Source organism: Chiloscyllium punctatum, chromosome 33 (genome assembly GCF_047496795.1).
Source record: "Chiloscyllium punctatum isolate Juve2018m chromosome 33, sChiPun1.3, whole genome shotgun sequence".
Lineage (NCBI taxonomy): Eukaryota > Metazoa > Chordata > Chondrichthyes > Orectolobiformes > Hemiscylliidae > Chiloscyllium > Chiloscyllium punctatum.
The window spans coordinates 4,015,680-4,037,761 of NC_092771.1; the positions used below are offsets into that span (position 1 = coordinate 4,015,680).

The window sequence follows — 22,082 nt, forward strand, 5'->3', positions numbered from 1 at the left end:
CACAAGGTGTCCAAGTGGAATGGGGTATGTTGGAGGTGGGAGAAGAGGTCCTCGGAGGGTGGGTTGAGAATCCTGATGGAAAAAGTAAGTCTGGAGATGGTGGAAGAAAGTTTTGATGTCCTAACGCACGTTGAATTCATTGATCTGGGAGCATAGTTGGATGCAGGTGAGACCTTTTTACTCAGGACGGATCAGTCATCCTCCATGAGGAGGTGGTCTGGGGGATGGTAAAAGCTCAGCACGGCTGGGAGGTAGGACCTGGTGTAGAGCTGGAGTTGAATGTGCCTGTGGTCAGTGTCATTGGTGAATGTCACTAAAGGAAGTGACGTAAACCATGGTGGTTGGGGTGGGGGGTGGTGGAAGCAACATTCCATGTGATGTCACTTGAAGTGAGGTCATTAAATGGCTGATATAGACAGATTCTTAATTAGTAAAGGAATTGAGAGTAATAAGGAAAAGGCAGGAAAATGGTGTTGAGGGTCATCAAGTAATTAGATCTCATTAAATGATAGCAGACTTGATGGGCTGATTGGCCTTAGAATACTCCCATGTCTTATGATCTGAAATGAATGTTCTGTCACCAGGTTTGCAGGTGGCATGAGTTTACAGAGAAATACAGGGCAAAATCTTAGAAGGTGAAACATAAGATCAGAAGATATGAAGTTGTGCCCTTTGACAAGAGGAATAAAGGAGCTGATTTTTTTTTTTAAAATGGAAGAAAGATTAAAGAAAAGTGTGATGCAGAGGGATTTAGATGCCCTTGATCATGAAATGGGAGCAGGAGTAGGCCATTCGGCTCCTTGAGCTTGTTTTGCATTCGATAGGATTGTGGTTGATCTGACATTGCTCACGTATAGTTTCCTGTGCTTTCTCTGTTACCCTTGATTTCCCCTACTGATCAAGAATCTATTTATCTTGGCCTTAAATTCATGCAAGGACTCTGTCCCCACAGCACTCTGCAGAAAGGAGTCCCAAAGATTCTCAACCCTCTGAGAAGAAATTCCTTTTCATCTCAGTCTTAAATTGGCACTCCTTTATTCTGGAGCAAAGGAGAAAGTGAGGATAGAGATGTACAGCATGGAAATGGACCCTTTGGTCCAACTCGTCCATGCTGACCAGATGCTGGAGGTCAGACTCAAAGAATGTGGTGCTAGAAAAACACAGCTGATCAGGCAGCATCCGAGGATCAAGACAGTTGATGTTTTGAGCATAAGCTTTCATTTCTGATGAAGAGCTTATCCTCGAAACGTCGACTCTCCTCGAATGCTATCTGACTGGCTGTGCTTTTCCAGCACCACACTTTTTGACTACTTTATTCTGAGACAGTAGAACTGAAGATTATCAGATCTGCCAAGATCCCATTGAATTTCTAAGTAGATTTGGTGGACCGAATAACCTAAAAGATAGTTGGAAAATTTCTCTAGGTGTGGCTCCAGAAAAACTGTATTCAAAAATCTAAGTAAACATCAAATGGCTGCCTAAAAGTCACTAATGAATCATTGTAAAATTTGTAAGTTCAATCTTGATGATGGATAGAACTGACATTGAATTATCAGTGATTGCCGTGCTGCAAGTACCTTGCTGCCACAAGCCAACTGGCCATGTACCTTCTCTGATGTTTTATGGTTATAACCCAAAAAGTGAAGAGGATCATATTTTCATAATAATACAAGGCTTTATTTTTTAAAGTCTGTATTAGGTCTAGATTTGGTAAGGGTTTCTTCCTTTCTCACCCACTGGAAAAGTTATGTTCTTGACATTTTTAGCAAAATATAATGGTAGCTTGCTGAAATGTACCTGCAATGTCCTGTTCAGCTGTGGATCAAAGACATCAAAAGATTCGTTTTAGATACTTCCCTTGATACATGGAGCAAGTGTTTTGTCAAGATCTTCTGAGCTATGTACGCACTTGATTGAAATGCAAATGATGGGGACAATTTCAGGTGATTAAATTGCCACTAAAGATTAAGATGTACTGATTTAAGTAAATATTGGAAATATAAATATAGCTCTTAAAGTTCACTGAAGACACAAGTATCTAATTTTGACTTGATGTCTGCAATAGAAAATTGATGCATTAAAAATTTTAATGCATACAGATTTAATTGTAGTATTTTGAATCCTTTATACAAAGCACTCCTGCTTTGAAATTGCTTTGGTTATGTCTCACATTTGTGGCACTGGATAAATGCAAGTTACTGTAGGCTCTGTGGATAAATATAGACTGATAGACTGTGGTGCTAAGCCATACAGACCAGGAATGTCTGAGTTTAGTTGTGTGGTCTGTGCTGAGCTGGCTGATGTTGACTGCAGCAGGGAGGGAGAAAGTTCTAATTAGCTTCATCACCTCAGGGAGAGAAATCAGCAAGTTTTCCTGTCCTCAGAATGTTAAAAGTACTGTATAGAGGCAATTAAGTGCTTAGGAGGGAATGCTGCACAGTACTAAGAAATTTAAAATTGGAGGGAGTAATAGAATTGCAGAAATGAGCACCTGTAGTCTTCTATTTGAAGATAATTAAGGCTGATTTAGGACTTAATGTTGGTGAGATTGAGAGGAGTGATTGACTGTATGCCTATGGGTAGCTAGTAAGAAATTTACTGACCAAAGAGTTGGCAGTATAACTGAGATTGGGGAAGGGAATAGACACCGAATGTTGGGAAGCAGCAAAGAGAACCCTGAGTATTGGGGAGGCAGGGGGAATCGACTCCAGGTGTTGGGGAGAAAATGGTTCCAGGTGTTGGAAGTGGGGGATTGGATTCTGGCTGTTGGGGAGATGGAGGAAAGGAATGGATTTTGGTGTTTTGTCATGGGGAATGGGGTGGGTGGTGTACTGGTGGAATGGACTGTAGTGCAGCCCCTGAATGTTCAGTGGGAAATTTCCTTTGTTTTGGGAGGAATGTACAGACTACAGAAGTGGGTGGGGTAACAGTCTCCATGTGATTGGTATTAGGGAGGATTGGTTGTAGTCTTCAGGTATTGTGGGGGTGTGGTGGATGGGAATGGTCACAGATGTTTGGTTGTCAGAGACCAGGCACATTTCAGATTTGGTCTAGGACTTAAAGACTCTGAATATTGCGTCAGCAGGTGGACAAATTGCAGATGCTGGAAAGGAAATTTCTGTATGAGGTGTGAGGAGTTGTTGAGGGTTGTGTGTAAATGGGAGAATGTATTGTTGGAAAAGCATAGCAGGTCAGACAGCATCCGAGGAGCAGGAGAATCGATGTTTCGGGCGGGAGCTCTTCAAAACAAAACTGAAACGTTGATTCTCCTGCTCCTCGGATGCTGCCTGATCTGTTGTACTTTTCCAGCAACACACTCGACTCTGTGTTCTCCAGCATCTGCCGACCTCACTTTCTCCTTGTGTGCAGATGCAGAGTATTGAGACGGGGCCTATGAATTTAATATTGTGGGAGAGTGATAACTTTTGGGGCTAGACATACTCTAGCTTTTATGTTTTTTATCAACTGTTCAGAGATGTTATTGCAACCTCTGGAGCAGCTGGCACCTAAACCCAGGGGTGGGATCCAACACTGTAAGAACCCTTGCACTTTGGTTTTTAGGTTTGAGGGCAAACAGTTGCTGAATTTCAGCTTTGGAGTGTGCACTCCAAAGTATTGAGTTTAGAGGAAAATAAGAATTGCAGTTGAGTTTGAATAATGCTGAATAGATTGAGCTGAAAAAAATATAAGAAATAGACAGGCAGGAGGCTCGAAGAACACAGCAGGCCAGACCGCGTCAGGGGTGGAAAAGTCAATGTTTCGGGTGTAACCCTTCTTCAGGACTTCTTATGCCCGAAATGTCAACTTCTTTATCTGATGCTGCCTGGCTTGTTGTGTTCTTTCAGCCTCCTGTCTGTCTATTTTGGATTGCAGCATCTGTAGTTTTTTTTTTGCCTCATAAGTAAAATAAGAAACAGAGTAACAATCCGAAGACTTGCGTCCTGATTAAACACCACAAAACTATAATGAACAAGTGTTTCAGATGGGGTGGCCAGTCCTAGATGTGGGAAAGAGATAGTAGATCTGAATGTGTCGAGGCATTTGAAAGGGGAAATTTGCAGCCATCCTTTTAAGCACTGGTCTGTAAACAGAAGGTCGTGTGGCACAGAGGCAGTGACCCTACCTCTGAACGAGGGTTAAAGTTCCACCTGTTCTGAACCTAGGTTAATTTGAAAATTATTTTAAAAAGCATAAAATAAAAATGGTCCTTACATGGGATTACAGCATTATTATTCTGTTCTTTTACACTCTTTGTTTTAAAATTCTGATTAAATTTTAAATTAAGATTTTCCCTGACCGATTTCTTTTATTACTGTTGATTTTAGACACTTCCATTTGGTACGGTTTTCTATATTTGAGTGCTATGTTCCACATATGTAATCCACTGGAGATTCTGTTCATCATAAACTTGTTTAAATATGCAACATACCTGGTTCAATTAATGTTGAGGCAATGCATTAATGTTCATATCCAATCTGTTGAAAAGCTAAGTGTAGCTATGGTTGTGAAAATGAAGGATTTCATGTGTATTAAAACATATTGTCCATCTTCCAAAATTTCTAATAATTGTAAGCTGTTAATCTCGTCACTAAAACCTAGCTCCAATAAAGACATGTTTGATTGAGGGAGGCCACATCAAGTGATGCTGTTGAGATGCTTTCATTCAGGTGTTCTCATGGCTTAAGAGTATAGCTTGTTCAAACTGACTGACTGGCTCTACTACCTGCTGCACCAGTGCTAGATTCTGTCCTTGTTACTCCTGCCTTACGTACATCAGTAACGTTTAAAACATTTTATCAAATGTCTCCTGCTCAGTACTGTTAGTTCTGGAACAAATCTGTGTATTGGAATATGCAATCTTGTGCCAACATTGTTTGAACAAAGCTTTGTGTTCTGTATTGATGAAAGACTGACTATACTCTTTGGTAATCTTTGTGAAATTAGAAAGCCTCCAATGAAATTGCTCTATTAATTATGATTAAGCCGCTTTCCAGTTTGTAGGAAATCATGGAGCTGAGAGTTTAAAAAGAAGCATGTCAAATAAAATTACATTTGATTTGATATGTATGTTTGGTACATTTTAGTTTTTTATATCTCGTGGTATTGGGTGGTTGTAACTTTCTTGATAAACTAAATTGAATATTTCATGAGAGTTCTGTGCTACGTGGCTTCAGAAAATATTGTTTTGGATTTGTCTATCCCTGTATCAACCACCAATTTATAAAGTGCACAAGAGCATCTTTATTCCTTTCCTGTCTACTCTATCAAGTGTGATCCTGCATTGAGCTTTTGCACAGAACCTTTCAAAACTGAGATGTCACAAAATACACTTCAATCAAATGTTGCTTTTATGGTGAGGGCATGATTGTGAGACATGATCAAGCCAAATCTGGTGATGAAAGGGTAATCAGTTGTGAATCACGCGTGTTTGCATCTGTGTTCCTTTGGACTTGAGAGTGATGAGTTCAACCATGACAAGGAATGATCAATGTGGTTCAGGGTTTTACTGGAGCCATGGACATTTAAGATAGAGATCATGGAATTGAGTGAGCAGTTTAACTAATGCAGAAGTATTGTTTTGAATAGAAATTCTGAGATTGAGAATTTGAGGTTTGAAATGTTTTGGTCGGTGACTTGGGAAAGATTTTTATCAGGATGCAGAAGCTTGAAGGTGTTTGAGTTTGAGGAACTGATCAGAAATTATTGAACCCTGCAAGTTTCTGCACGTTTTTGTGTAGTTTTTGGCAATTTATAATTATTTGGTCACTGGAAACAGAAAATCTGACCCATGCAATTTGTTGGAAAATGGAAAAGTTAGAAGTATTGAGATTTAAGTGCATTGCTTTTGTTAATCTGAATTGGTGTTGTGAATCCAGACTGATACACATTTCCAGTTGTGTGGTGTTTTGTTCCAAAATTCATCGTCTTGTTAGAAGCATTTTTTGGAAAGCCTGTAAGCATGATTTTTCCAATGGGATTTTTGTAATTGCTTGAATTTTGTAGTTAATGTAGAACTCATTGGAACAAAATTTAAATGATCATTTCATAAAACAATCTCTGCATTCTAAATTTAATTGTACCTCCTTTTCTTGTAGACTACAGTTATGGAGGAAACGGTGATCTGGGAACAGCAGACAGTTACACTTCACAGGGTGAGTCACCAGCTACATTTAACTATGCTGTGAATTTCAGGATATTAAGTAGTCAGTTGTACAATGGTTCAAGGCCAGATGGCAGGAAATGACAGAAGGCAACTTATTTTTTTCCTTAAATTTCTCAAACCTGATAGATGTAGTTCCAACTGATAGAGTTCTGACAGAAATTTGTATATCAAATAAAGGATGCTACCATATTAACTAAGTTGGTAAAGAAAATCTGTAACTGAGCCATTTCAACTAGGCTGATTCCTCCGCTGTTCTGATACAGAAAAGTGGTAATGGAGAGGTTTGCGACTAACTTTACAATCTAAGTTAGGTAGTAGAAATATCAGCCAGGGTTCGGGTTCTTTTTCTTGGTTGCTAGCCTGTGATCCCTCCTAGAAGGTACAGAGAAATGTAGAATGTAGGAAGAGGCCATTTGGACCTTTTTGAGCCTCCTCAGTCATTCCTCACGATTGTGGCTGATTTTCTAACTCAGTGGCCTAATTCTGCTTTCTCCCCATAATCTTTGATCTCATTTGCCCCAAGTGCTATATTTACCTGCCCCTTGAAGACATACCATACTACTTTGTGGTAATGGATTCCACAGGCTCACTACTCTTTGGTGAAAAAATGTCTCCTCGTCTCCATCCTAAATGGTCTACTCTGAATCCTCAGACTGTGATACCATTGCGAACATCCTCTCTGCGTTTACCCTGTCTGGTCCTGTTAGAATTTTAAGTCTCTATAAGGTTTCCCCTCAGTCGTCTGAACTCCAGCGAAAATAATCCTAACCTAGTCTATCTATCTCTCACGCACGCCAGCCCAGCCATCCCTGGAATCAGCCAAGTAAACCTTCACTGTACTCCCTCGAGAGCAAAAGCATCCTTCCTCAGAAAAGGAGACCACACAGTATTCTATGCGTGGCCTCACCAAGGTCCTGTATAACTGCAACAATGTATTGCTGTTCCTCTACTCAAAACCTATTGCAATGAAGGCCAACATACCATTCGCCTTCTTTACAACTGGCTGCACCTGCATGCTTACCTTCAGCAACTGGTGCACACGGCATCCAGGTCCAGTTGCACCCCCTCCTCTCCTCTCCTAATTGATCGCCATTCAGGTAGTAATCTGCCACCTTGATTTTGCTTCCAAAATGAATAATCTCACATTTATCCAAATTTTACTGCATCTGCCATTAAATTGTCCGTTCACCCAATCGGTCCAGATCATGCTGAAGGATCTCTGCATCCTCGTCACACTACGCCCTCCCACCCAACTGCAAACTTTGAGTGAACAAAATGTAACATGTCATTCAAATCAATGAATATATATTGTGAATAGCTGGGATCCCAGCACCAAATCCCTCTGGCACAGTGCTCGTTACAGTTTGAAAAGGATCCACTGTTTCCTAAAATTTGCTTCTTCTCTGTCAACCAGTTTTCTATCCAATTCTATACATTTCCCCCAGTCCCATGTGTTATGGACTAGGCCAGACCACTCAAAACATTCTTAAGCAGACAGTCCAGACCATAACTTTGCAATTTGTTTTGGTAAGTGTACATTGAAAATTAACTGGAGTAAGTTAGTAAGTTGACTGCTAGCTTTTAGAACAGACAGAAATTTATTTACAAAATTACACAGTGAAGCACACAGAATAGAATAAAGAACCCCAACAGAACTCAGTCTATCCAAACTAGATTTAATTATGCTATTCTGAATATACACAACAGTCCCAATAAGCAAACTCCCTTTAAAAACCAGTATAAATGGAGCATATGCTTACAGGTTGATTTTTGAAGGGCAGAGAGAGAGTGTTTCCACACAGCTCACTGTTGAACTCCTCACCAGTTCAAGACTGAACTAAACTGCTCAGCTAAAGAGCTGACCACTCTCCTTTCAATAATCAGGTCACTTCTAAAACATGACCACTTTGGCCTGAAGTCTCATCTGCTTACATATAAACAAAAGGCCTCTCAAAATCCTTTTCATCTCTGTACCAAACCAGACTGATTGGAGTCTGGCTTGGTTTATTATCCCTCTGAAAAAAGTTGAGGATCGCGTTTCCTTGAGCAAAGGGACAAGCTTTGTGAAACATATGCTTTAATATTGCACAACAATATCGTATGCAGGACTTGTTAAAATACTTTCTGAAAATCCAAATATGCCACATTGACTGGTTCCCCCTTGTCACCTGTACTAGTTACTTCTTCATACATGTGCACGAGTAGATTTTAGATTGGTAATGCTGAAACGATTAATCTCCAGTCGAGACCTCTTTCTTTAGGAGGAGTGAACTTTTGGCAAAACAAAATAATCAGGATACCTGATGGTCTGAGGGGTGATTTTTAAAAACAATCTTATTGGTGGATAACATGCTTGTGGCTAATCATTGTGGTCTTTGTTTTGGATGGTTTATGCAGAATCTATGATTTATGTTTTTTCCTTTATCAACTGCAACATTATAGAGTCATATTGCACAGAAACAGATCCTTTGGTCCAACTAGTCCATGCCGACCATAATTCCAAAATAAACTGGTCCCACCTGCCTGCGCTTGGCCTCTATCCCTCCAAACATTTCTTAGTCCTGTGCTTATCTAAATGTCTTTTAAACGTTGTAACTGTACCTGCATCCACCACTTCCTCTCAAAGTTCATTCTACACATTAACCACTCTGTTTAAAAAAAAAAGCCCTTCATGTGTTTTTATTTAAATCTTTCTCCTCTGACCTTAAAAATGTGCCCCTTAGTCTTGAATTCCCCAACCATAGGGAAAAAAAACACAGGAGAGGGTAGATTAATAGGAGGAAGGTGATTCAGTTGAACTTGTATACTATTGCATTGTAATTCTTCGTTAGAATAACGAAGACTGATTGGGCGGCACGGTGGCACAGTGGTTAGCACTGTTGCCTCACAGCGCCGGAGAGCCAGGTTCAATTCCCGCCTCAGGCGACTGACTGTGTGGAGTTTGCACGTTCTCCCCGTGTCTGCGTGGGTTTCCTCCGGGTGCTCCGGTTTCCTCCCACAGTCCAAAAATGTGCAGGTCAGGTGAATTGGCTATGCTAAATTGCCTGTAGTGTTAGGTAAGGGGTAGATGTAGATGTAGATGTAGATGTAGATGTAGATGTAGATGTAGATGTAGATGTAGATGTAGATGTAGATGTAGATGTAGATGTAGATGTAGATGTAGATGTAGATGTAGATGTAGATGTAGGGGTATGGGTGGGTTACGCTTCGGCGGGGCGGTGTGGACTTGTTGGGCCGAAGGGCCTGTTTCCACACTGTAAGTAATCTAATCTAATCTAATCTAATAACCATTTTCACAATGTGATTTTGCTGACTGGTTAGTACAGAAGCTCAAGTTGTATTCTCCACAGAAACTTCAATAACAAGTGGCTGAGACTTTTAATCCTTCAATGATCTGTCTAAACACTGGTTAGCACTGTAGCTTTCACATAGTGAAGCAACTCTTTGCTGGTAATTACTTGCAGTCTGCACAAGAAGAGTTTTGCTCTAATTTGGACAGATGCTGTGAATTCTGAATAAGCCCCACTTCATAGGTTGAGAAATGCATCCCTCTGTGATCAAAGGGAGAACTGAAACTAGAAGGTAACTAATGATAGGCAACTGTATGTTGTTACACACCCGTGATAAATCATTTTTGTTAAATTGGGAGAAGTATAGGACAGAGCTGAAAATGTGTTGTTGGAAAAGCGCAGCAGGTCAGACAGCATCCAAGGAGCAGGAAAATCGACGTTTCGGGCATGAGCCTTTCTTCAGGAAAAAGGGCTCATGCCCGAAACGTTGATTCTCCTGCTCCTTGGATGCTGCCTGACCTGCTGCGCTTTTCCAACAACACATTTTCAGCTCTGATCTGCAGTCTTCACTTTCTCCTAGAAGTACAGGACATCTGTCTTATTATTCTATTATTGGGCTAATAGCTTCAGTTATCATTTCAAGTCTAATTTGCCATTCAGACTCTGCAAGGAGTTGATTTACACTGAGTATTTGATGTTTTTGTCATATGTAAGTGTATTAATATTGATTTTGTTGACGACTTGAACTACCTGTCAGCTTTGGTTTTCACTTCAAGTGTATCACTTCAGTTGTTTCTCATTTACAGCAACAAACTTGAAATGATTTTCAGTCCATTTACCTCTGGATGCATGTCCAGTGGACTAAATTGCAGCTCTAACTATTACTATAGTAACTGCAGGTAATGAAATTTATTTGAAAGATCAAACTGCCTTGGAAAGCAGTTCTTAGTCACTCCTGTTTCATTTGGCCTGTAATAATACAATGAAAAACTGGAAGCTGATTATTGAGCCGAGTTGAAATTGTTATATGACGTGGTACTTTACTGTGGATATCTTGCTTTCATTGTGCCATAATGGAACCATTGATATCCCCTGCTGCTTCTGCCTCTGCCTATTAATAGATCAGCATGAAAAATATAGTAAGTACTGAGCAAAACCAAAGCTTAGATATTGTACTGTAGTCTTTGAAGCGCATGAGCACAGTTGTAAAAGCATCTTGTCATCCAATGCTTTTTTATCCCCCCTTGCACCTTGAATGATCTGTCAGACAATGCCTCTTCATGCTGATTCTTCTGCTTGAGTATTTGAGTCATATAAATTCTACGGATAACAACTAGTCAAAAAGTGAGGCAGATGGAAGTGGATACAAAATTTGGAAAATCAAATATGATTATGGATCAAAAAATCACTTGGCAAGATAGTGGGAAAGGGGATAGTAAAGCTTTGCCCTTTATTCATGGACCTGGTTTAATGTTTCTTGTGTTGTGGCACATCTGAGGCAATATTATTAGGTATTAACCATTGCATCAACAAAGTAGTTACTGGATTAAAACAGAGCTGCAGGTGCTGAAAATCTGAAACAAAGTAGAAATTGCTAGAGAAATTTAGCAGGCTTAGTAGTATCAATGGAGAGAAAGCAGAGTTAATGTTTCAAGTCTAGTAGTTGTCTTAAGAACAGAACTGTATGTCCATAGGTGCAGTCTGCTGAGTTTCTCCTCCAATTTCTGTTATTATTTTTAGTATTGAAAGTTGCCATTTGCATGTCATAATGTTGTTTGCCCCTTTCATTGAACTTTAGGCTCCTGGATTTGGGTTTGGAATTGCCATATCCGGAGGAAAAGATAATCCACATTTCCAGAGTGGGGAAACTTCAATTGTAATTTCTGATGTTTTGAAAGGAGGCCCTGCTGAAGGATTGCTACAGTGAGTACAATTAACCACATAATTTCTCCTCTCTTACCATCTGATAAACTTGTGTGATATTGCCCTTATTGTTAGCAAGTAATGCTAAATATTGGATGTATCAATACACTGTTGACTGTGATCTCAAGAAGGGTCACTGAACTCAAGGTTAACTTCCCTTTCTCGCACTGATGCTGCCAGACCTGAATTTCTCTAGTGATTTCTGCTTTTGATTGTATTTTCTAAATTTGTAATCTATCAATTACTTCTCACTAACGCTGGGAAGTGTAGATGTACTTCAGTAAAATAAGATTCCCCATGGTAGGCTACTGCATAAAATATGGAGGCATGGATTGTGGGTGATTTAGCAGAAATTGGATCAGAAATTGGCTAGCTGAAAGAAGACAGAGGGTGGTGGTTGATGGGAAATATTCATCCTGGAGTTCAGTTACAAGTGGGGTACCACAAGGATTTGTTTTGGGGCCACTGTTTGTCATTTTTATAAATGACCTGGATGAGGGTGTAGAGGGATGGATTAGTGAATTTGCGGATGACACTAAGGTTGGTGGAGTTGTAGATAGTGATGAAGGCTGTTATAGGTTACAGAGGGACATAGATAGAAGCTGCAGAGCTGGGCTGAGAGGTGGCAGATGGAGTTTAATACGGAAAAGTGTGAGGTGATCCACTTTGGAATGAGAAACAGGAATAAAGAGTACTCAGCTAATGGTAAGATTCTTGGCAGTGTAAATGAGCAGAGAGATCTCAGTCTCCAGGTACATAGATCCTTGAAAGTTGCCACCCAAGTTGATAAGGTTATTAAGAAGGTATATGGTGTGTAAGCTTTTATTAGTCGAGGGATTGAGTTTTGGAACCAAGAGGTCATGCTGCATCTGTACAAAACTCTGGTGCAGCCACATTTGGAGTGTTGCGTACAGTTCTGGTCACCTCATTATAGGAAGGATGTGAAAGGGTATAGAGAAGATTTACTAGGATGTTACCTGGTATGAAGGGAAAGTTTTAAGAGGAAAGGCTAAGGGACTTAAGGCTGTTGTCATTAGAGAGAAGGAGGTCAAGAGGTAATGTAGTTGAGACATATGATTCGAGGGTTAGCTAGGTTGGACAGAGCCTTTTCCTCGGATGGCGATGGCTAGCATGAGGGGACATAACCTTAAATTGAGGGGTGATAGATATAAAATAGATGTCAGAGGTAGTTTCTTTACTCAGTAGTAGTGGCGTAGTGCACACTGCCTGCAACAGTAGTAGACTTGCCAACTTTAAGGGCATTTAAATGGTCATTGGATAGGCAAATGGATACAAATTGAATAGTGTGGGTTAGATGGTTCAGATTAGTTCCACAGATTGGTGCAACATCGAGGGCCGAAGGACCTGTAGTGTGCTATTATGTTCATGTACTTAGTGTCCTTGTCAATAACTCATTGTGTTGAATCTTGATTGGACTGCAGCTGGAGTACTTAGTGTAGTTTTAAGACCATAAGTCATAGGAGCAGAGAATGAGGGGGGATCTTATAGAAACATATGAAACTCTGAAGGGAATAGATAAGATAGAAGTAGAGAGGGTGTTTCCACTGGCAGGTGAAGCTAGGACAAGAGGGCACAGCCTCAAGGTTAAAGGGAGCAGATTTAGGACTGAATTGAGAAAGAACTTCTTCACCCAGAGGGATGTTAATCTAGGGAACTACTTTCCCAGTGAAGTAGTTGACGCTACTTAAGTAAATGTTTTTAAAGCTCAAGTAGATTTTTCTTTTGAACAACAAGGGAGTTAAGTGAGATGGTGAGAGCGTGGGTAAGTGGATCTGAAAAGACCAGCCATGATCTTACTGAATGGTGGACCAGACTCGAAGGGCTTGAATGGCCGCTTCCTGCTCCTAGATCTTATTAGGCTGTTCAACCCATCAATTCTGCGCTGTCATTCAGTCGTAGCTGCTGGGTTTCCCAAACGCATCCTCCTGCCTTCTATCTGTAACCCTTGATCTCCTTGAAAATCAAGCACCTATCTATCTCAGTCTTAAATAGATTCAATGACATGGCCTCCACAGTCTTCCATGACCGTGAACTCTGGTTGAAGAAGTTTCTCCTTATCTCTGTTCTAAAGGGTCTTCCCTTTACTTGAAGGCTGTGCCCTGTGCTCCTAGTCTATCTTACCAATGGAAGCACCTTCCCAACATCCACCCTGTCCAGGCCATTCAGGATTTTGTAAGTTTCAATTAGATCCCACCTTGTCCTTCTAAACTGCATAGAGTATAGACCCAGAGTCCTCAAAATGTTCCTCATATGTTAAGCTTTTCATCCCTGGGATCATTCTCAGGAACCTCCTTTGAACATGCTCCAAGGTCAGTATATTGCCTCACTTTCCAATGTTGTTTTCCATCTGTCACTTCTTTGCCCACTCTCCTAACCTATTCAAGTCCTCCTGCAGCTTCCCTGCCTCCTCAATACTATCTGTCCCACTACCTATCTTTGTATTGTCTGCAAACTTAGCCAGAATGCCCTCAATTCCTTCATCTAGATTGTTAATGTATAACGTGAAAAGTTGTGGTCCCGATACTGGGCCTTGCGGAACACCACTTGTCACTGGCTACCATCCTGAGATAAACCCTTTTATCCCCACCCTCTGCTTTCTGCCAGACAGCCAAGCTTCTCTCCATGCTTTGGTCTCCTTATCTCAGAAAAGGTGTCACTACTCTCGAAGTGCAATAGTAGTCCATGAGACTTGTTCCTAAGATGGCGGGACTATCCTCTGAAAAGACATTGGGCAAATCGGGCCTGTATATTCTAGAGTTTCAAAGAGAGGGAGGTAATCTCATTAAAATGTACCAGTATTTAAAAGAGACACGCAAGGTGGACAAAGTTTAAAAATCTCACAACACCAGGTTCTAGTCCAACAGGTTTATTTGGAAGCACTAGCTTTCGGAGCATTGCTCCTTCATCAGGTGGTTGTGGGGGATAAGATTGTAAGACACAGAATTTATAGCAAAGGTTTACAATGTGATGTAACTGAAATTGTATATTGAAAAACACCTGGCTTGTTTAAGTCTCTCATCTTTTAGAATGACTGTGGTGGTTTTAGTTCTTTCATATGTAAATCACAAAATTTTTTTAAAGTTGCATTCTCAAGTGAACTTCAACAATTGGTGTCATGTCGGCCCAGATAATGTATTGAAGGTGTTAACTCCCTGTGTGAGGCTGTCCACAATGGTCACACAGATTCTAATCTAAAAAACGGATTTCCAGAATCTTGCACGGATTCATGCAGTTTTTGAGCAAAGCAAAATGTAATTTTACTTCGGTACCCATGGGGATGGCCTCAACCATGGTTCATGCCACGCTCCAGGTGACCCCATTGCACTATACACACTCCCAGACAGATGGACTCTCGTGTGCACACGCACTCTCACGCGCACCCTCTCACAGACTAAACCCCTTTACACATGCTCTCACCCTCTCACAGACACTCATAAACCCCCCCCCCCCCCCCCCCCCCCTCCACAACCACCACCACCACACGCAAATGCACACACACATATAAGGGGTGAATTTGTACTTGTAGAATTACATTTTACTTTGCTCAAAAACTGCATGAATCTGTGTGAGATTCTATAAATCCATTTTTTAGATTAGAATCAGTCTGACCATTGTGGACAGCCTCTCATAGGGAGTTAACGCCTTCAATACATTATCTGGGCTGACATGACCCTAATTGTTAAAGGTCAGTTGAGAATGTAACTTTTTAAAATAAAAAGTTGTGATTTACATATGAAAGAACTGAAACCACCATGGTCATTCCGAAAGATGAAAAACTTAAACAAGCCAGGTCTTTTTCAATATATAATTTCAGTTACATCACATTGTAAAACACAGAATTTATAGCAAAGGTTTACAATCTTCTTCTCCACAACCACCTGGTGAAGGAGCAATGCTCTGAAAGCTCGTGTTTCCAAATAAACCTGTTGGACTATAGCCTAGTGTTGTGCGATTTTTAACTTTGTACAGCCCAGTCCATCACCAGTGTCTCCGAATCATGATGCAAGGTGGATGAAGGTAAGATGTTGGGAAGTTAGAACCAGTGGGCACAATTCAAAAATAAGAGTTGGGGCAGGGATTGTCATTTTAGGTCTGTGATGTGAAGAAGATTGAATCTTGCGCATTCTCTACCACTTAGGGCTTTGGAAGCTCAATATGGCGCGAATATCAAAAGCAGGGATGTACATTTGAGGCTTCATAAGTCTCTGGTCAGGCCACATTAGGAGTATTGTGCAGAGTTTCGAGCCCCATATTTGAGTATATTTAAAGTAAGGATTGATAGATTGATAATTTCTGATTACGGATAGTGTACAGGGCTATGGGGGGGATGAGATGGATGAGCATTAAAGTAATTCAATCAACCATGATCATATCAAATTATGGTGCAGGTTCGGCTGGCTGACTGGCCTATTCCTGTTTTGATGTTAAATTAAAACATTTATAATACAGAGGAGACTTTCAAGTATAAGCAATAATTTGAAGTTAGCAAATCTGCTATAGACTAGCATTGGTTATTTAATGGTCAGCTTTTGTCATTAACTTTCTTGGCAAATGGGACATCTCTGCATTAAAGTTATAAAGCGTATCACTATTTTGGGTTGGATTTGCAATAAAACTCCCTCTGGTAATACTACATGCAATAATTTTTAAAAAGAATGCTTGAATTGGATCAAGGGAGGTTTTGTTTCATCTGTGAATGCTAACTTGGCTCATTTAACTGCAAAATGACCGAAGACTTCCATTGAACAAAATGAAGGTTGACTGTGAGAAGTCCAATGTTAAAAGCGCTTTCCCTGTTTGCAATAGTAATGGGGGAAAAAAACAAAATCCTGTGTTCAGGTGTGCATGAGAAGCAAATGGAAGAAGTTATATTTGTCAACCTTTACCTATGCAGTGGTTTGTTAAGTGCTGTTTGTGTCAGTTCATATGTTTTTGTTTTGGCAGTGAGAATGATCGGGTCGCGATGGTTAATGGAGTTTCAATGGATAATGTTGAACATGCTTTTGCTGTCCAGCAGCTACGGAAAAGTGGAAAGAATGCAAAAATTGTAAGTAAAGTTACAAAATTTAATTCTGTTCAGACAATCAATTTAGTGAAAGCTGTCACTGCATTTAACAGATAATGGGAAGCATTATTAGATACAGTTGCTAATATGTGTATTTTTCATCAATTTTATTGGAATTGTAGATCATAATATTGGAATTATGTTGCCTGTTTCACATGTCACAACATCTTCATTTAACAGTCCTGTCCCAATAGGAAGTATGGAAGTGCAGACACTACATGGGGTCTAGTACTATGTAAACCTAATTCGCTGAACTCCAAGCATTTGTCTTGCAATTATACTAAACAATCAACTTAAACAAGAGCTGTTTAGTTCAGGGGATTATCTCTTTGGAACAAGTGCAAACAAAGGTCATGAGTGCAAAAAGATAGGTTAGCAATATAAATGCTGAAGTTGCAAGAATGTTTATATAGAGGCTTGAAAGGACAGAATAAGAGCATTGCTTAAACAATTGCTGTCAAAGCTTTTAGTTCTGCACTTGACAGAATCACGAGAATACCAAATCTCAAGGGAACAGTAGTTTATACTATTGAGTGGAGGATACTGATTAATTGGTCAAGGCATTGCTATGGAGAGTGCACCAGCTAACAGTTAACTGCTCAACCTCCATTTCAAACCAGGCGTTTTGATTTTGACCAAAGCACAAAGTCTACGAGGAGTGCACGAGGGAATGGCAATTCCCTAAGCTTTTGTTAGTTGAAAAAGATGCACTGCATGTTCTTGTTCTTGTTCTTGTTCTTTCTGTCTTCAAAAGTCAGGACCTTCATTGCAAACAGACTGCTTCTAGCATGTGCAAGTGAGCCAGACTTGATCTAAAATTGGGTGTTAGTGTAACTCTTAACACAATCAAGGTTGTCCAATTCAAAATCACATCTGATGGAGGACACTACGTTCTGAGTTTTAATAGCGGAAGCTGTTGCAAACAGTGAAAGAACACACTGATCCTCCAGCCACAAATTTATGCTCAGCACGCTTGGCATTGCACTGACAATGCAACTCTCGAATCGCATTAATCATTAGTATGTTAGGCAGTGTGTTTTTTTGGCTTGATTGCAGTATTCTGTTTGTGCAGAATGCGTTCATGTTGCTGTTGCAGTATAGCAGGGTGAAATTACTGTTTCACTTACACAAAAGTTTTGAAACCTCTCACCTTTCCAGGGTAATTTGAAGTAGACAGATCACATTCCTATCCATTTGTGAGCTTGAATGATGTATAAGGTACAATGATCTGTTTAAGGTAACTATTATCCCAACTATGTCACTACCTCCCTGCATTGGCAACAGTATTCATCACAGCCCAGTACAGGTTGTTCTCCTTTGGTTTCATTAATTTTTGTCATGTGTACCCAAGTACAGTGCAAAGGCTTGTTTTGCATGCAGTACAGGCAGATCATAACACACAAAGATCATAGGATGATTGCTGTTGATTTCACGCTGTTCAAGGTCAACATAAGATTTGAACTTTGAGAGGTCAGTTCAGAAGTCTAACGACAACCGGGAAGAAGCTATTCTTGAATCTGTTAGCATGTGTTTAAGCTTTTGTATGTACTGCCTGACAGAAGAGGTTGGAACGGAATATAACTGGGGTAGGAAGGGTCTTTCATGTTGGCTGTCTTACCAAGGCATAGTGAAGTGTAAATTGGCTCGCCTGATAGTGCGATGCAAGTGAAGACTGCAGATGCTGAAGATCAGAGTCAAGAGTGTAGTGCTGGAAAAGCACAGGAGGTCAGGCAGCATTTGAGGAGCAGGAGAATTGATGTTTTGGGCATAAGATTCCTAATGAAGGGCTTATGCCCGAAATGTCAATTCTCCTGCTTCTCGGATGCTGCCTGACCTGCAGTGCTTTTCCAGCGCTACACTCCTGCCTAAAAGTGCGGGCTGTATTCACAACTGTCGTTTCTTATGATCCTGGGCAGAACAGCTGCTATAGCAAGCTATGATGCATCCAGGTAGAATGCTGTCTATGGTATATTTATAAAAACTGATGAGAGTCCTTATGGACATGCCAAATTTCCTTAGCCTCCTGCGGACGTAGAGGCATTGTTGTGCCGCTTTGACTGTCTCATCAACATGGGTGGTCCAGGACAGGTTATTGGTGATCAGAACTTGATGCTATTGACCATTTTTGCCTCCGCTCCATTGATGTAGTTAGAGGTGTGCCTTCCTGCTTGCTTCCTGAAGTCGATCTTTCATTTTGCTGACATTGACTGAGAGATTGTTGTCTTTGCACCACATCACCAAGCACTCTGTCTCTTTCCTGCATTCAGCAATGTCATTGTTTGATAACTGGCCTACAATGATGGTGTCGTAAGAGAACTTGTAAATGGAGTTTGGGTTAAATTTGGCCACGTAATCATGAGTGTATAGAGAGTACTGTAAGTGGCTAAGTATGTGGGATGCGAGTGTTGAGGATTGTCATGGAGGAGATACTGTTGCCATTCTTTGCTTGTGGTTTGTTGGGCAGGAAAGTGAGGATCCAGTTGCTGAGGGCGGAGCAGAGATCTAGGCCTCAGTTTGGTTGGGATTATGAAGTTGAAGGTGGAGCTGTGGTCAATAGTAGAAGCCTGACATGGATATCCTTATTATCCAGATGTTCCAAGGATGAGTGTAGGGCTAGGGAGATGGTGTCTGCCAATGATCTGTTGGACCCGGAGGCAAATTGTAATGGATCAAGGCAGGCTGGGAGTTGAGAGTTGATTTGAGCCATGACAAACCTTTCAAAGTACTTCATGATTATGGAGGTCAGAGGCCCTGGTAGTAGACATGGAGGCACATTGCATGTGTTTTCTTTAGTACTGGGATGATGGTAGCGGTCTTGAAGCAGATGGGATCTTCAAATTGTAAGAAGGAGAGGTTAAAGATGTCAGCAAATAGTCTGATCATTTGGTCCACGCAGGATCTGAGTGCACAGCCACTTGCTTTCTGTGTGTTTACTATTGAGTGAACCCATGGATGTCTGCAGTGGTGACAGAAGGAACAGGTGCATCTGAGGCTATCTGGGCAGTAACACCATTTCACGAACATTATATTCAAACTCAGTAAAATGTCTTGAGCACATTAGGGCAGGATGCGTTTTTGTCTGCTGTTCTGCTTCATTTTGCAGCCTGTTAAGTTGTGTAGGCCTTTCCACAAATGGTAGGTGTTTGTATGATTTAGTTTAGGACTCAAATTTAGTCCGGTTTGCCTCTTGGTGTCTCTAATGGCTTTACACATTTCCTGTAAATGTCCAGGTCGTCTGACTTAGGCACCGCATGCCGAGTATTCAGTAGGCCGTAGATTTCCTGATTTATAGAACATTACAGCATAGTACAGGCCCTTCGGCCCTTGATGTTGCGCCAACCTGTTATACCAATCTGAAGCCCATCTAACCAACACTATTCCATGTACGTTCATATGCTTGTCCAATGACTACTTAAATGTACTTAAAGTTGGTAAATCTACTACCGTTGCAGGCAAAGCATTCCATACTCTTACTACTCTGAGTAAAGAAACTACCTCTGACATCTGTCCTATGTCTATCACCCCTCAATTTATAGCTATGCCCCCTCATGCTCGCCGTCACCATACTTGGAAAAAGGCTCTCCCTGTCCACCCTATATAACCCTCTGATTATCTTATGTCTCTATTAAGTCACCTCAACCACCTTCTCTCTAATGAAAACAGCCTCAAGTCCCTCAGCCTTTCCTCGTAAGACCTTCCCTCCATACCAGGCAACATCCTAGTAAATCTCCTCTGCACCCTTTCCAAAGCTTCCACATCCTTATAATGCGGTGACCAGAACTGTACACAGTACTTGAGGTGCGGCCGCACCAGAGTTTTGTACAGCTGCAGCATAACCTCATGGTTCTGGAACTTGATCCCTCTATTCATAAAAGCTAAAACACTGTCTGCCTCCTTAACAACCCTGTCAGCCTGGGTAGCAACTTTCAAGGATCTGTGTACATGGACACAGAGATCTCTCTGCTCATCTACACTACCAAGAACCTTACCATTAGCCCAGTACTTTGCATTCCGGTTACTCTGACCAAAGTGAATCACCTCTCACTTGTCCGCATTAAACTCCATTTGCCACCACAGCCCAGCTCTGCAGCATACCTACAACATCCTTCATCACTATCCACAACTCCACTAACCTTAGTGTCGTCTGCAAATTTACTAACCCACCCTTCTATGCCCTCATCCAGGTCGTTTATAAAAATGACGAACAGCAGTGGACCCAACACCGACCCTTGCAGTACACCACTGGTAACTGGACTCCAGGACGAATATTTCCCATCAACCACCACCCACTGTCGTATTTCGGCTCGCTAATTACTGATCCAAACTTCTATATCTCCCACAATCCCATTCCTCTGCTTTTTGTACAATAGCCTACTGTGGGGAACCTTATCAAATGCCTTGCTGAGATCCATATACACCACATCAACCGGTTTACTCTCATCTACCTGTTTGGTCACCTTCTCAAAGAACGCAATAAGGTTTGTGAGGCACGACCTACCCTTCACAAAACCATGCTGACTATCCCTAATCAAATTATTCTTTTCTAGATAATTATAAATCTTATTTCTTATAACCTTTTCCAACACTTTTTACCAACAACTGAAGTAAGGCTCATTGGTCTATAATTACCAGGATTTTCTCTAGTCCCCTTCTTGAACAGGGGAACCACATTTGCTATCCTCCAGTCTTCTGGCACTATTCCTGTAGACAATGATGATTTAAAGATAAATGCCAAAGGCTCTGCAATCTCCTAGGATCCTCTGGGAAGCCAGGGAGGATAAATCCCATCCGGCCCAGGGGACTTAGTATTTTCACACTCTGCAAGATTTCTAATACGTCTAGTCTATATCTCAGTATTCTCCTCAACAACATTGTCGTTTTCTAGAGTGAATACTGTTGAAAAATATTCATTTAATGCTTCCCCTATCTCCTCTGACTCCATACACAACTTCCCACTACTATCCTTGATTGGCCCTAATCTTATTCTCGTCATTCTTTTATTCCTTAAATACCTATAGAAAACCTTAGGGTTTACCCTGATCCTATCCGCCAATAACTTCTCATGTCTCCTCCTGGCTCTTCTGATCTCTCTGTTTAGGTCTTTCCTGGCTACCTAGTAATCCTCAAGCGCCCTAACTGAGCCTTCACATCTCATCCTAACATAAGCCGCCTTCTTCCTCTTGACCAGAGATTTCACTTCCTTCGTAAACCACTGCTCCCGTGCTCTACAGCTTCCTCCCTGCCTGACGGGTACGTAATTTTCTAGGACACACAGGAGCTTTTCCTTGAATAAGTTCCACATTTCTAATGTGCCCATCCCCTTCAGGACCCTGAAACGTCAATTTTCCTGGTCCTCTGATGCTGTCTGACCTGCTGTGCTTTTCCAGCACCACTCTAATCTTGACTGTGATCTCCAGCATCTGCAGTCCTCACCTTTACCTTGCATTCTCATTGCTATCACGTTCTCATGTGGACCAGTCCACCAATTCCATGCAGTCCTGCAGAAGCTCCTCTTCTGCCTCAGACCTGCGCTGCACTATTTTCTGTACTGGGTCCTCCTATTTCAACTTCTGCTTGCAAAGTGGGAGGCGGAACACAGCATTGTGATCCGATTTTCCAA

The 22,082-nt window shown here is 41.1% G+C and overlaps 1 protein-coding gene across 4 annotated transcripts in view; it reads left to right on the top strand.

Moving 5' to 3' along the window:
* Window positions 1-22,082, top strand: part of tjp1a (tight junction protein 1a) — a 193,181-nt gene that overhangs the window by 93,559 nt on the left and 77,540 nt on the right. For all 4 annotated transcript variants that reach the window (XM_072552729.1, XM_072552730.1, XM_072552731.1 and 1 more), the window contains exons 2-4: window positions 6,096-6,152; window positions 11,252-11,376; window positions 16,342-16,444. In XM_072552729.1, coding sequence (XP_072408830.1) covers window positions 6,096-6,152; window positions 11,252-11,376; window positions 16,342-16,444 — 285 coding nt within the window. The remainder of the gene's footprint in view (window positions 1-6,095; window positions 6,153-11,251; window positions 11,377-16,341; window positions 16,445-22,082) is intronic.